Source organism: Notamacropus eugenii, chromosome 6 (assembly GCF_028372415.1).
Source record: "Notamacropus eugenii isolate mMacEug1 chromosome 6, mMacEug1.pri_v2, whole genome shotgun sequence".
Lineage (NCBI taxonomy): Eukaryota > Metazoa > Chordata > Mammalia > Diprotodontia > Macropodidae > Notamacropus > Notamacropus eugenii.
This window is the reverse complement of record NC_092877.1, coordinates 222,615,006-222,629,548: the sequence shown is the minus strand read 5'-3', so window position 1 is coordinate 222,629,548 and position 14,543 is coordinate 222,615,006. Positions and strand designations below refer to the sequence as shown.

At 36.4% G+C, this 14,543-nt stretch overlaps 1 protein-coding gene across 2 annotated transcripts in view; it reads left to right on the top strand.

The window, feature by feature from the left end:
- The first annotated feature begins 277 nt into the window (after window positions 1-277).
- Window positions 278-14,543, top strand: part of ERCC5 (ERCC excision repair 5, endonuclease) — a 32,680-nt gene continuing 18,414 nt past the window's right edge. The window contains exons 1-8 of one of the 2 annotated variants that reach the window (XM_072622009.1): window positions 278-861; window positions 4,248-4,423; window positions 4,884-4,999; window positions 5,774-5,860; window positions 7,497-7,557; window positions 10,601-10,744; window positions 11,600-11,807; window positions 12,327-13,491. In XM_072622009.1, coding sequence (XP_072478110.1) covers window positions 774-861; window positions 4,248-4,423; window positions 4,884-4,999; window positions 5,774-5,860; window positions 7,497-7,557; window positions 10,601-10,744; window positions 11,600-11,807; window positions 12,327-13,491 — 2,045 coding nt within the window. In that variant the 5' untranslated portion in view covers window positions 278-773. Of the gene's footprint in view, window positions 862-4,247; window positions 4,424-4,824; window positions 5,000-5,773; window positions 5,861-7,496; window positions 7,558-10,600; window positions 10,745-11,599; window positions 11,808-12,326; window positions 13,492-14,543 lie in introns of both variants that reach the window. The other variant, XM_072622010.1, reaches the window with a different exon arrangement.

The following is a 14,543-nucleotide window of genomic DNA, read 5'->3' as shown; positions in this document are numbered from 1 at the left end:
CAGCACTTCAGAGGCGACGGGAGGGCGGGATTACGTGGACATCCATATCCGGCGCCGCACAATAGATACATGCGCCGTGAGTCCGCAACTTCTTCCGGAAGTTTCCTCCGTGTAGGACGTCCCCTGCGTCGGATCGTTTCCGCTTATCGTGACGTAACGTAGCCTGCAACGGCAAGTAGTGATTGGATTAGTGGAAGCGGTAAGGCGGGACTTCCTGAACGAAGACACACACACACACACACACACTCTCTCTCTCTCTCTTCCCCCACCCCCACCCCCCCTCGGAAGCCGGAAGCTCTGGGCCGAAGTCGGTTTCCGGCTGCTTTAATTGGGTCGCTGCCGGCCACCTGGAAGGTGAGCTGTTGGGGACACCTGGTGGTCACTTGGTTCTTCCCAATCCTACACTGTTAAACTGAAGACTGAGGAGGCAGAATAAGAACTCGTTGAACTCGAGGCTGGGAAGGCGTTGCTCCATTTCTTAGGCCTGACGGTTTTTCTCCCTTTTCTTGGGAACTAGGAGAAGCCGGAGGCAACTTCGAGATTCGAAATGGGCCTGGAGGTTAGTCCCCGGTGGCCCCTGCGTTCTTCCTTTCTCCTTCCCGCTTGGGCCACCCGGAGCCTGACAGCGTCTTGACCGGCTAGAAGGGAGCCTAGCTCTCGGAGCCTCCGACATTGAGAGCGCATGCTCCTTGGTACTTCTTGAGGCAACAAAGTAGCAGATTGTTTCCAACAGCTTGGGTTCCTTAAAGGAGACTTGAGAAAACCCGGGCGCGATGGGAGTCCAGGGCCTTTGGAAGCTGCTGGAGTGCTCGGGAAGACAGATCAATCCAGAAACGCTGGAAGGAAAAATTCTGGCTGTCGGTATCCTTAAAATGATCGTTGTGCTTTTGTGAGGCGGGAAGAGCTTTCCTTGAATCCTCTACATTTATAAAAGGTGGACTTTAGGTCTTTAAGATCGTTTCCAACCGCAAACTCCTACAATTCTGTTTTCTGCGTGCTGATTTAGCTGTCTCCCTCCTGCCTAGCACAGTGTCCGGCATGTAATAGATACTTAATAAATCCTAGTTGATTCTTCTCTCTTGGACTGATGATATTTTACTGGATGACAAATGGTATCAGTGACTTGTTAGGATTATTAGCGTTCTTTACTTCCTAATACCAGACTTGCTTTCCTTTTATTAGGATCGTTGATTATAGCTAGAAGGGACCTTAAGGGTCCTAGAGTTCAAGCCCTCCTCAGTTTACAGGTTTGGAAAGAGAAATCCTGAGAAGTTAAGTGACTTGTCTTAGGTTACACACGTGGTAAGTGGCAGAATGCTAGTTTTAAATTTCATTCCTGGAAGTCTAGGTTCAGAATTCTTTCAACTTCACCAACATCTCACTTGATTCTAGATATACTCAGCTCCTCTCTGCCGAATAATAGGATCTTACTTCACAGCTGTAAGGTACATCAGAAGCCAGCCACTTGAACACCCACATTTTAGAGGTGGAGAAGATAAGGCCCAGGGAGGTTGTGATTGCCTAATGTTAAGCATGATGTCCGAGGTGGGATTTGAACCTAGACTTTCTTACTCCAGAGCCACTGCTTTTCCTCCAGAATATCACGGGAGAGGGAGAGATAATATATTAATAGCTCACTTATTCTAAAAGCAAGGCAGTGGTGCTATGCTAAGTTGGGAAGGGGTGAAAGTCCAGTGTTGCCACATTTGATGGATTTTGTTTATTTAGTAATGCAGATTAAGGCCTAAATGAGGGAAAATTCCTTAAAAGCTAAAAGTGGCAGATAAAGGTGCTATTCTTTATTGCCATTTATTAAAAAAATTAACTTGATTATTGAAGAATGTTTATCTTGCATTTTCGTTTATTAGGACAGGTCAGTGTATAAAACTGGAGACATGGCATAAAGAATTACGTTCTGATTCCTTGAACAATGAATTGTCAGTTTAAGAGTAAAAGTAAAGCCACTAAGCACACCCAAGTTATTGACCTTTGTGTTGCTTAGGACTTCCCTTGTGATAGGAGTAGCCAGTTTGATCAAATTAAATTGATAGTTTACAGAAGCAGGAGGATCACGTGAAAGTTGCAAAGAGAAAGATTTAGACTCAATATAACTCCCAAGTGGAGTTATTTAAGAATGACCCTAAAATGTAATGGCTTCTTTCTTACTGGATGCCTTCATATACCAACTGGATAAACCATGTGATAAAAAAGTTGTAGAGGTAATCCCTGTAAAAGTACACGTGGGACAGGATGAATTCTAGACACTTTCAGATTTTGTGATTCAATTCACTTTCAAGTGACTTAGATGACCCTAAATGTGTGGGGTTTTTTTTGAAGTCTCTGCTAAGACATTATGACAGTAAGATAGAGGGTGAACTTGGATTTCACTTTCGTTATCTTTGTGATCTGGAAACCTCTCTGAGTCTGTTTGCTATTTTACAAGTGAAGATAATATTTGTATCAACCACCTCACAGTAGTGTTGTGAGGAAAGTGCTTTTTTAATGCATTAGAGTGCTATATATATGTTTCACCTTTTCTTGTATAGATTTGGTTGTAGAATTAAAGCCACCTGGGATTCTTTGCCTTCTTTTGTAGAATTTTACATCTTGTAGGCTCATTAGTATAGTACGTTAATTTGCTACAAAAATACACTTTTTTTCAAACTCAAATAGAAGTATGGATGCAGTGAGTCTTGCTTTTTTAAGTCTTGGTTAGAAACATTTTAAGTCTTGGTTAGAAACTTATTTCAGCTCATTTATTTTTATGGACCTTTTTTTCCTAGCTCTAGTTTATTTATGCTTCCTTTCATAGTTATGTAAATTGTAAGGCTTAAAATTGATGTGCTTTGCTGTTTGTTCAGTATTAAGTGTGAGAAGTTAGACAGGTCACTCTGTGCTTCATTTATCTTACCTAAAATAAGAGGAGTTGGACCAGGTGGACTGTAATGTCCCTTCTAGCTCTGAGTCTTATGATGATATAATTCAACATTTTTGTAGTTTTATTGACTTTAGGTGAGATGTTGTAGTGTAGCATATTATAGTGCATAGAAAACTGGCTTGGGAACCAGGACAACCTTGGTTAAAGTTCACTCTCTGACACCTGCTGTCTGTGATCTCAATAAGTCACTTGACCTTAGTTCTTGGAGCAGTTTTCTAAGAGGAAGATGCAGAGAAGGTGCTGACATGCATGTCAGTGAAATTACAGGTCCAGGCCTTTTCCCTTTCAGTTATTCCTGTAACGGTAATTTGTCTAAATTCCTTTGTTTTATACAGCATTAACAAATTGATGAATTATTTGAATTGACTGAACTAGATTTTCAGAAATCAGATAGTAAACATAAAGTTTCTTAGAGTTCTACCACTCATCAGGATGTGATGTGTGTAGTAGTTGTTGGTTAGTCCAGCTCCTGCACTGGGGGAGCCCCTCCTCTCTTTTTATACATCTGGGGTGGGGTGTATGGGAGTTCAGGGAGAACTAGCACCTCTGGTAGGAGGGCTGCTCATCCACCTTTGGTATCCACCTGTGGCTCCAAGAAGTTGTAACATGTGCTGTGGCTGCACCCCAGTAAAACTGTCTTGGCAGATGGGCTAAACCAGGGTAACCAACAGGCCTCAAACCTGTCTGGAAGTTAGGGGAATGTCTACCCCAAGCATGTGGGTACATTGCTGGCACAATGGGTGGATGAGAACAGTTTGTTCCAGTGGCCATGAAGATAGCAAAAGCAGGTGCTTTGGAGAACTTAGAGCTTGGTTAGACATTGAAGATGCCAAGGTTATCCACTGTATCTTGGGCCTTTACTTATCATCTTGACTTTTGTCCTGCTACTGGATTTTGTTGACTGTAGAAGAGAGAGGGAGCCTTATGACTTTGTGCTTTGCCTCACTTAAATCCAATTTTGTGTTTGAGTCAAGATATCACCAAGATATCACTGGTCCTTTTCAAAAGTGACAAGATATGTGTTGCCTTAGTAATAAATTATGCTTTAATACATGTTTACCAGAACACAAATTTAAAACATTGTTCTATAAGAATATAGATTAATTGATTAAAATTAGACTCGGGTTTTGGATTCAAAAATGATCTACAAAAAAATATTTATTATATAGTAGCAAAAGACCAAATGTAGTTAAATTATTTTGTACTTAAAATAATTATAAATAAGTGTTCAGATTGTAGTTAATTTCCATTGAGTGTTAAGTGTGTATTTCAAAATTCCCAAAGTGTTTTCCATTGATGATTCTTACAGATATTAGCATTTGGTTGAATCAGGCACTTAAAGGAGTCAGGGACAGACATGGAAATTCAGTTGAAAATGCCCATCTTCTTACTTTGTTTCATCGACTTTGCAAGCTGTTATTTTTCAGAATTCGTCCAATTTTTGTTTTTGATGGAGAAGCACCACTGTTGAAGAAACAGACTTTGGTATGTGCAGTTTTTATTTCTAACTTCCTTAACTCTCATGACCTCCATTTCCATTGTACCATCGCTACTCAGGGGTGGCCACATCTCTAGACTTCATTATTACTTGTAATTGTTTGAGGTTTAAGGTGGTGGAATTCTAAAATTCCTTTTTCTGATTGCAGATCCATATCTGTTTCTCCTGCTGCCTAACTTTTCTTAAACCTGCTCTTCCTCCTAACCACCATCTTTACAAACTGTTAAGCTTTCTCCTTCTTACCTCATTCCTTCCTCTATTTGGAGTCAATAAAATGGTGGGCCGTGATGGAGAAAAGCAGAGAGATGTGGTTAAAAAACAGAACAACCAAGACCAGTAACCAGTGCTTACAAAGTAATGAGATGAATTTTTCTTTTGTATTTTACAGAATGGCTCTGAAGGCATTTCAGAGACAATTTGTTCTCTGACATAAAACTCTCTTTGTAGGCTAAGAGAAGACAAAGAAAAGATTTGGCAGCCACTGATTCCAAAAAAACTACAGAAAAACTTCTGAAGACTTTCTTGAAACGACAAGCTATCAGAACTGCTGTGAGAGGCCAAAGGTGAGATGTTTGGTGTGTTTGAAATTATGGGATACCATTGACTTAGCTGGCTGTGCACTTACCCTTACTTTGGCTCCCACCTTGTGTGAGATAGAAATCTTATGTGCAGACCACAGCACAGTGTAGTGGGAATAGTGTTGTGTGACAAGTAAGAAAATCTGGGCTTTCGGGTCCCCTTTATACAAGTCACTTAATCTCTTGGAATATATTTCCTCACATGCCATGTGGAGGTAGAAGTAATCATTATGCCTGTTTAAACAAGTTTGTTTTTAGTGGTCCAATGAAATTATTCAGAGCACTTTTAATATGACATATTTAAAGCCACATTATTAGTTATGTGAAAACTTTCCTATTTTGAGCGACTGTGGACCTTTCAGGTGATAGATGGAAGGAAGGAAGGAAATAGGCACTTATTAAATACTCACTATGTGCCCAACACTTTGCTAAGTGCTGGGAATACAAATATAAGCAAAAAGAAATACAAAAAGATGGGAATGCAGGAGTGCTATAATCCTTACTGTGTATCATTTTTTTCTTCCTGTTCTCCTGAAGCAATAGCACAAGAGGAAGCAGCTTGGAATATAGTTTCAAAGAATGAGTATATATCTGTTTCATAAGTAACAGCAGTAGACAAATTAGGTCATCCATGGGAGGAATATGTTGCTTTTTTATTTCATCAAGAGGTAAAAGTAAAGCTATTGTACGGTTGGAAGGGTAGCTTTTTGAATTTGAGATCCTGGTTTTTTATATCTCTGTTTAAATATTTTCTTTAAGAGATGAAGCACTTCCTAGTCTTACCCATGTTCGAAGAGAAGATGACATGTATGTTTTGCCTTCATTACAAGAGGAGGAGAAAAATAGGTAAATTTTTTTTTTTTGCTTTAAAAAATAATGCAGTCGTAACAGCTTTAAACCTTAGTCTCTAATATAGACAAAGCCAGATGGGAATTAGTATCTTTTTAGAACTATGTTACAAGGTGATGTTACAAGGTGATTCATTTAGAAAATTTTCTGTTGTGATTTGTAATGCATTATTTGTTTCTTAGTGGAAGGCTTTTGTATTTTTGCCTTGGTAGCCAAAGTGTATATATTTAGAACTTGCAATATGATTTAAGATTTTTTTGAAGCTTTGATTGGAGAATATTTAATTTTTATGACTGATATTCAAGAGACTATATGTACTCACAATTAATAAGCCTTCCCATAAAATGGATTACTGCTTTGTAATTTGAACCTCTATAGAATTGAATTATGATTTAATATATTTAATTTTTCAACACAGTTTCCAAATTTTAGGAAATTTTCAGAGTATGAGTGTTTGTCTTAGTGCTTGTTGGGAATAAGATTCAACCACCTAAATAATTAACATGTAATGAATGTACAGTATGTGTAAAGACTTGATTTTAAAGTATAGCAACTCTTAACAAAATCTGGAACTGTCTAGTTATTTTATATCATCTTGTGTTGAGAAAAAAGTATTATGTAATATTTTGTGTGTAAAGATTTTAATTGTTTTACGGTATTTCAGAGCTTGTCATCCTGCTAAGGTCCTCATTTCTGTCATCACATTAGAATTATCTCAAAACTTATAAATCGTTTTGACTGCATTTTTATCTTCTCTCTTCCTCCAATAAGCAGCAGACCCTGTCATTTCTTTCATAATGTCTGTTGAGTCCATATGTTACTTTCTTTTACCACTGTCACCATTTTAAATCCAGACTCGCATCACCTCATACTTTGGCTTTTTCATTTGTGAAACCATCTCCACTGCTGTTAGATTAATTTTCTGTAGTGTTGTGAAACCATCTATACTGCTGTGGATTAATTTTCTGTAGTCACCATTTTCATGTTGTCACTCAGCTGCTCAAAAACCTTTGGTGCTCCCATTGCCAAAAAATTAAAACTCTTTACCCTGGTATTCACGGACCTTTTGTAGTCTGCTCCCAGAATACAGACTATTTTTCCAAAATTACCTGCCACCATTGGTAAATATGAACAAAATACTTCAACCAGTCTTGTGGTCTCACTAACTTGTCCATACATACCTTGTGCATTCTGATGCTAATTCCTTGGTTCAGTGTTTTCTTTTCCTGGAATGCTCCTTCCCCTTCCACTTTTCAAATCTTAACCCACTCTTCAGGACCCAGATTGAGCCCCACTTAATGCCATGAAGCCTTCCTATCCTTTCTTTTTTTTCTGTGCCATTATATATTATCACTCAGTCATAATATGATGTCTTGACATCTGTGTTCTTGCTTTGTTTCTTAGCTTTTACATTTCTAACTTTCCATGTCCTGTCTCTTCCAAATAGATTATAAAAGCTTTGAGGGCATGAAGCATATATACTTTGTATTATTCACTTCATGTAGTGTACAGTATTATGTATATAATTGCTCAAAGGTATATAACTGGAGTTATAGTTATTTAGTGTTTGTTTATAGAAAGTATTTTAATACGCACTAAAACTTCCTTCTTTGTTTGTTAATTGAAATTTTAGTTCAGAAGAGGAAGATGAAAAGGAATGGCAAATAAGAATGAGTCAGAAACAAGCGTTACAGGTAATCAGAAATAACCTTTCAAAGACTTCACAATCAACATATGTGGCATGTATATGTAAAAATGTTTTTTTAAAAATTAGAACTGATACTTTATCTGTTCTGTTTAAAACTGTATGAAATGTCTGCATTATCTGTAGGAGATCTTACTTTCAAATTTGTTAAGCAGAGGCATTACCATTCTTTGGTAGCACTATTATCTCTTGTTGACAGTAATTCAAGGATTTCTGATTTTATCAGTGTAGGTATTCCTTTCACTTCATGTAGATTTTAACCACCTTGTTTTCTTTAGGTGGTTTTCTTTAGTTTCTGTGGCTGAAGAAAGAAATTATCTTTTGGGAGCCAAATTTATTTGTATTCACTTAGTCTATTCCTTGGACCACAAATGCACAGTTCATTATTAGGTCCTTTTCCAACTTGTGAGACTGTATACTTCCCTGGCATAATTTTTGAGAAGCATGGGCATCTTGATTAGTAGGGAAGGCATGCATTACAAGCAGAACTACTATATGGCAGTTCATTTTGGGTATAATTATGTTTTTGTGTCACTTATTTAACAAGATTTTAAAAATTGAGAGGAGATGCATTGTTCATATAGTGTGAGAGCAGGAAAACAGATTTATAGTCCACATGTTCTGTTGGTATCTATGTGGTGTTGAGATCTAGAGACAAGTCCTCAGCACATTAGGGAGACGCCTGTTGGAGGATTTATTGGAGGACATGGAAAATGGGTGCATAGGAGGACTAGCTTTGGCTGGGTTGCAGTCTGTGCTGTTGAAAGGACTATTCCCATTGGTGAGATCAAAGTTTTGTCAAAATATTTCTTATAAAATAATATAAAGATCAATAAAAACATTACCTTTAGTTTCTCAGAGCTAAGAAGTGCTTAAATGTTAATTAAACATTCTATTAGATGAAATTTTCTATCATTGTTGATAATATGCCTTAGTAGATGGAGAGTCAACCTTGGAGCCAGAAAGGCATAAATTCCTGCCTCTGACATATACTTGACTTTGTGATTCTGAGCAAGTAACTTAACCCCTCAGGACTTCAGACAATTCTTTGTGACTACCGGTTGCAGAGAAGGTGCCACCTTGCATTGGTAGAAGGAGTTTTTTTATTTGGACGTTTTATCACTGAAATCAAAAGTGATCCAATTCCACATCCCTAACAATAATATGTAAATCAGTGTTTGGAAAATGCTAAAGAATTTCATTTTCTTCTATACATTTCTACCAGCCAGAATTCTTAATTGTGGGGCCCAACATATTGTACCTAATGTAAGAATGTATCATAATTAATTGTAGTTTATCCTGACAGTGATTCTTTTCCTTCCTTTATAATTCCAAAGGTAGCACTACAAATTCAACTTGCTGTTTTATCCTGAGTCAATATTATCCTCATAATACTACGTGTAGTCCCTTCTTTAGAAGTGACAAAACTATTGGGATGTCCTTTATTTTTTTTCTGATCTCAAGAGGTTTTTTACTTCTCTTCATGTAACTCTGCTAGACTATTTTTTTTGCATTCCTTACTGGAAAGTGAACAGTTACGAAATTGTGCAGCAGTGAATGTGGTATTAAAATGAAGTATTTTAAAAAGGAAATAAAAGGTTTATTTCTAAGAATTATTAGAATTGCATCTTAAACTCGAGTATTAATTTAGATTAAGCCATGGACATTTTCAACTTTATCTTGCAGTACAGAAAAAAATATACTTCACAAAATTCCTTCATGAAAGCATTGTAGCTGGAAATGTCTGTCTTGATGAAATGATTTTAGTTTCTTGGCAAAAATGCTGATGGTCATCGTTATAAATACTACCAGGAGCCATAATAGAAGTATATAATATTAATTGCTTCATATTTACATTTCTGTAAAATAATTTGTTGCAAAAAATTTAATTGATTTTGAAAGTTCAAAATAAATCTTTGTGTTATAGTTATTTATCTACTGTTAAATTATTGTTTTTTTTAGTAGAATATAAACTCCTTGAGGTCATGGACCATATCCTATTTAGGAAGGCATATTGTAAATGCTATATAGATCTAAACTCTTATGTTTTTAAAAATGTTTTTATTCAAAACTTAATTGTAAGATAAATTCAGCATGTATCTTTCAGAACTGTACTGTTTGTAGGTTTTCTTTTGTGTGTTTCTTATGTTGTCTTCTATAAATTAAAAAAAAAATGCTTCAGTGAAAATGTATGTTTCATCCTGTACCTTGAGTCCATCACTTTTTTCTTCAGAAAATAGCATGTTTTCTCACTGCTTTTCTGGAATTGTGGTTGGTTATTGTATTAACCAAAGTTCTAAAGTCTTTCAAAATTATTTTTCTTTATAATATTGTTATTGATTAAATTTGTCCTCCTGGTTCTAGAGGACTGTTATTATAAATATAAGCTTGTGTCTCCCCTTGTGCCAAGTATTTTTCTTTCCACGTGGTAGACCCTTAGTGAATATTTGCTGATTTTATTGCATATTTACCAAGAGTGTTGTGTTTAATAGTGCCAATACTCATTCATGTGTATGCACATGTGTGTGCATGCTTGTATACACACACACATACACACACACACGCACAAGAGACAACATGACATAAAGATCTGAGTTCAGGTTGTCAGTTTGACTCTTTAGTGTACGACCATGGGCAAGTTACTTCTTAAAGGCACAGGCATCTCTTTAAGACTCTAACTTTTATATAAGTGACTGATCTCCCTGGGTGGAGGAAATTCCTATGCTGAGAATTCCCCACACTGGCGAAGCTTTTGGTCTGGATCATTCCCGCCAAGTTCTACGCCCAGTATATTTTATATATACACACATGTATAACATGTGCATCTGTCTACAGAAATATAAACACATATCTGTCCATTTATGCTGTGTGTATGCCCCCGTCCCCTTCAGTGCAATTCTATTTTGAGAGCAAAACAGTTTTCGTTTTAACTTACTTTCAAGTTACCTTTGTATGTTAAAGAAATCATTTTGTAGATAGACACTGTTTTATAGATATTGAATTTCACAGTATTTATATTTTAATACAAATAGGAAGAGTTCTTTCATAATCCTCATGCCATAGACATTGAATCTGAAGACTTCAACAGCCTACCACCAGAAATAAAGCATGAAATATTGACTGATATGAAGGAATTTACTAAGCGAAGAAGGACGTTGTTTGAAGCAATGCCTGAGGTAAAATAAAATGCATGGTGTATTTATTCCTTGAATAATTTTACTATTGCTCTAAAAGGAAACTAAATATCTCGTATCTGAAATTCCCATCTATAATACAACTTAGAATCACAGAAACATAAATATCTTGACACTGTTTATGGAGCATTAAGTATGGAACTATTCTGTTTTGTAAAAGAAAATCTTTTAAAGAACAGTTCAGTATTAGGAAAAACTTTCTAACACTTAGGTTTTTCCTGAAGTTGAATGGGCTGCCAAAGAATTACTTCTCACCAGAAGTCTTTAAGTAATGGCTAGATGACAACACTTGTTGAATGTGCCGTAGGAGGCGTTCTTCTCGATCAGTTACAAGTTGGTACTTAAGGTTGTTCCTAAGAGCCCTTCCAACCCTGAAATTCTGTGATTCTGAAGGAAAACCATTTTTATGCCTAAATTAAAGTTAAATTTTCAAAAGTCTAATTAATTATAAAATATATCCATGAATTCTCTTTTTTGTCCAATTTTTACTGTTTTTAATCTGTTTTAAAAGTAAATTTTATAGTCTTTTATGGAGTAATGCAATCAGAGACTTCTTGCTAGAATCATTTGAAGTAATTTAGTCCTATCCCTTCATTTCAAAGATGAGTAAACTGGGGCTCTGAGAATGTTGGACTTGCCCAAAGTCTCCTAGGTGCTGTGGCACAAATTGTCTTTATTCTCCTTCCTTATTTTTAATCCCAGATTTAATTTTTAGTAATTTAGTGAAGTGATAGTATCATCCACAGAAAAATACCACCTATAAAAAGAAATCAGTTGTTGGATTTGGGGGAAGTACAGTCCTATTATCCCTGTCTAATTTATTTATTTTGCTTTAAGGAGTCAAATGATTTTTCAACCTATCAACTCAAGGGCTTGCTTAAAAAAAACACCTTGAACCGACACATAGAAAATGTACAAAAAGAGATGAATCAGCAGCATTCAGGCGAGATCCAAAGACAATATGAAAATGAAGGGGGTTTTATGAAGGTGGTGGAATCAAGGAAAGTAATTTCTGAGGATACATCTCATTACATCTTGATAAAAGGTATCAGTTATAAGTTCTTAATTTGATGGCAAGAAGGGGTTTTATCAAGGAAAATAATTTGTGAGGACACATCTCATTACGCCTTGATAAAAGGTGTCAGTTAAAATCCTTCATTTGATGGCAAATGGAAATTATAACAAAATGTGTCCTTCATCTACGAATTCCGTAAATTATAGTCCAGGAGAGAATAATTGGTGAACTTAATGAATTCTTGTGTGCTTCACAGCACAATTAGTAAGACTATTATTGGGTTCAATTCAGCTAACATGTATAACTTAAATTATACAGAAAGAGCCTTGGGCAGGCTGGCTAGTTGAGATTAAAATGTATGCTTAAGAGTCAGCTACTGCTTTTCTTGCTTCAGTCTCCTTTAAAGTCACTGAATGTAGAATTCAAATGTTAATTACTGTTTTCGTGAATTTAGATACTGAAATTAACTGATAAACTCTTGTTTTTATTCACTATGTTAAATTGTATTATATTGTGACAGTAACATTAAAAATCTCTTTTTTTTTCAAGGCAGTCAAGCTAAGCAAGCAGAAGAGATGGATACTAAATCAGTTCTTCCTTCTTCTAGTAAAGTGTATAGCCCACATCCTTTTGACGCAAAATTGCCATCATTTGAGAAGCCAAAGACAGAGAAAGAGACTTACACCGATGCAGCAGCCCCACCTTCCCCAAGGACTTTATTAGCTATCCAGGCCGCCATGACGGAAAGTAGCTCAGAAGAAGAGCTGGAGAAAGAAAATGAAAACCAGTTCAGTGTAAAAAAAGCACACACCCCTACTGCAATAGATGAAGGTTCCGTATCACCTAGAACTCTGTTAGCAATTCAGGGAGTTCTTGATGATGATGATGATGATGTGAAAAACTCTCAGAATGGAGTGTCAGAAGTTAAAGAGATTCTTATGAATAGGTCAGAAGAGGAAGATGAGTTCCTTAAAGTTAGAGAAAGCAAAGGAATACAATTTGCAGCAGTGTCTCATTCAGAAAATAAGGTGTTTGCACAAGGAGATGAATGCAGCATTAAGAACAAACACAAATCTATACCTGCAGCTCACTCGTCAAATGCTGACCTTTTAGGAAAGGATGAATCTGTTGTTACAGAAGAACCAACATCACTAAGTCATTCAGCAAATGCAGTCTTTGGGCCAAGTGTTAAATCTGTTTTTAAGGATGAGAAAGAGCTAATTCTTACCCCTCATGCAGAGAGCACAGTTAATATGGATACTGTTGAATTTGGGGTTGAGGATAGAAAAGACTTCAAAGTGACAACTCAGGTGACAAGTACAGTTTTTGTATCTGAAGGTAAAGACAACCCCATGATTCCTGAATTAGAAAAGGATATTTTCGTATCTCCAAAGAAGTGTGATTCCTCTGTTTTGATTGTTTCAAGTGACAAGGAAATACAGAATAAAAAAAATGAGTCTTCTGAAATTGAAACTAACTCTTTCCAAGAAGTGAATAACTTACAATCGGTAAATGCCCCTTCGATGGCTGGAAGTCATCTTCTTGCTATAGCAAAAACTGTGACAAGCTGTAAGCCCAGTGAACAGGAGAATTCACAGAACACTCTACAAGAGGGTGAAAAGAATGAACCTTTAGCTCAGGATTTAATTTCAGCAACGCCGGACACTGTGGCATTAACAGAAATGGACTCAGAAGAGAGTGAATCTGATGGTAGGTGCTTCATGTTTTTTTAGCCTTTAAGTTCTTAATAGGGAATATGAAAGCATGTTGAAATGAATGTCTGATTATAATTAAGTCTGCACCCTTGATAGTGTTAATTTAGTTTGACAAACTTAACAGTGTAGACTCTGGGGATGTGATGTGTATAGAGAGAAGTAAATAGGAAGCAATTTGAGAGAAAGAACAGACAGCAGGTAGACAGCAGGCATCTATTAAGTGCCTACTATATGCCAGGCACTGTGCTAAGTAAGCACTTAGGGGATCAAGAAAAGCTTCTCATAGGAGGATACCCGAGTCGGGCTTCGAAGGAATCTATTACGAAAAGTAGGGGCCTTGAGGATGTATGTTCCACGCCTGGGGTAGTCTGTGTCAGTGGGACAGGGAATATATGCTTGGGGAACAGCGAGGAAGCCCATGTTGGGAACCTGGAGTGTGTGGAGGGGAATAATAGAACTTTGGAAAGCTAAACTGGAACTGAGTTATCTTTCTCTGAAGAGAATTTAAAAAAAAACCAGAATACCGGTTAACTTAATAGTACTGAAATTAGTATTTGAGAGAATTAAATGAATTAATTTTTAAATAGTTACCTAAAATTTTTGATCCCACTTTGAAAAAAGACAAATTGATATAGTCTTTCCTATTAGTATAAGAGAAAGTGGTATTCATTTGTCAAATTTAATGCTTTCCCATTAAAATTTTACTATTGAACTGCAATTCTTGCTTTTATCAGTGGAAATGTGATTTGAATTTTTATTTTGAATTGTATAAAAAAAAATTAGATGAGAACTTTTAATAATAGTGACAGAGGGGTGAGTTCTTAACCAAGCAAGGAATAGAAGTGATCAGAAATGATAAAATAGGTAATTTCAGTTACATGAAATTGAAAAGCTTTTATGTGAAAAAAAATCAATACAGGTAGTAAAGTAAGAAGAAAGAAGAGAAAAAAAGCTTTGCATCAGATATTTCTGATAAGGGTCTCATTTAAGACATGTAGGGAGGTAACTTAAATATGGAAGAGCAAGAACCATTTTCTGTGGAATAAATGGT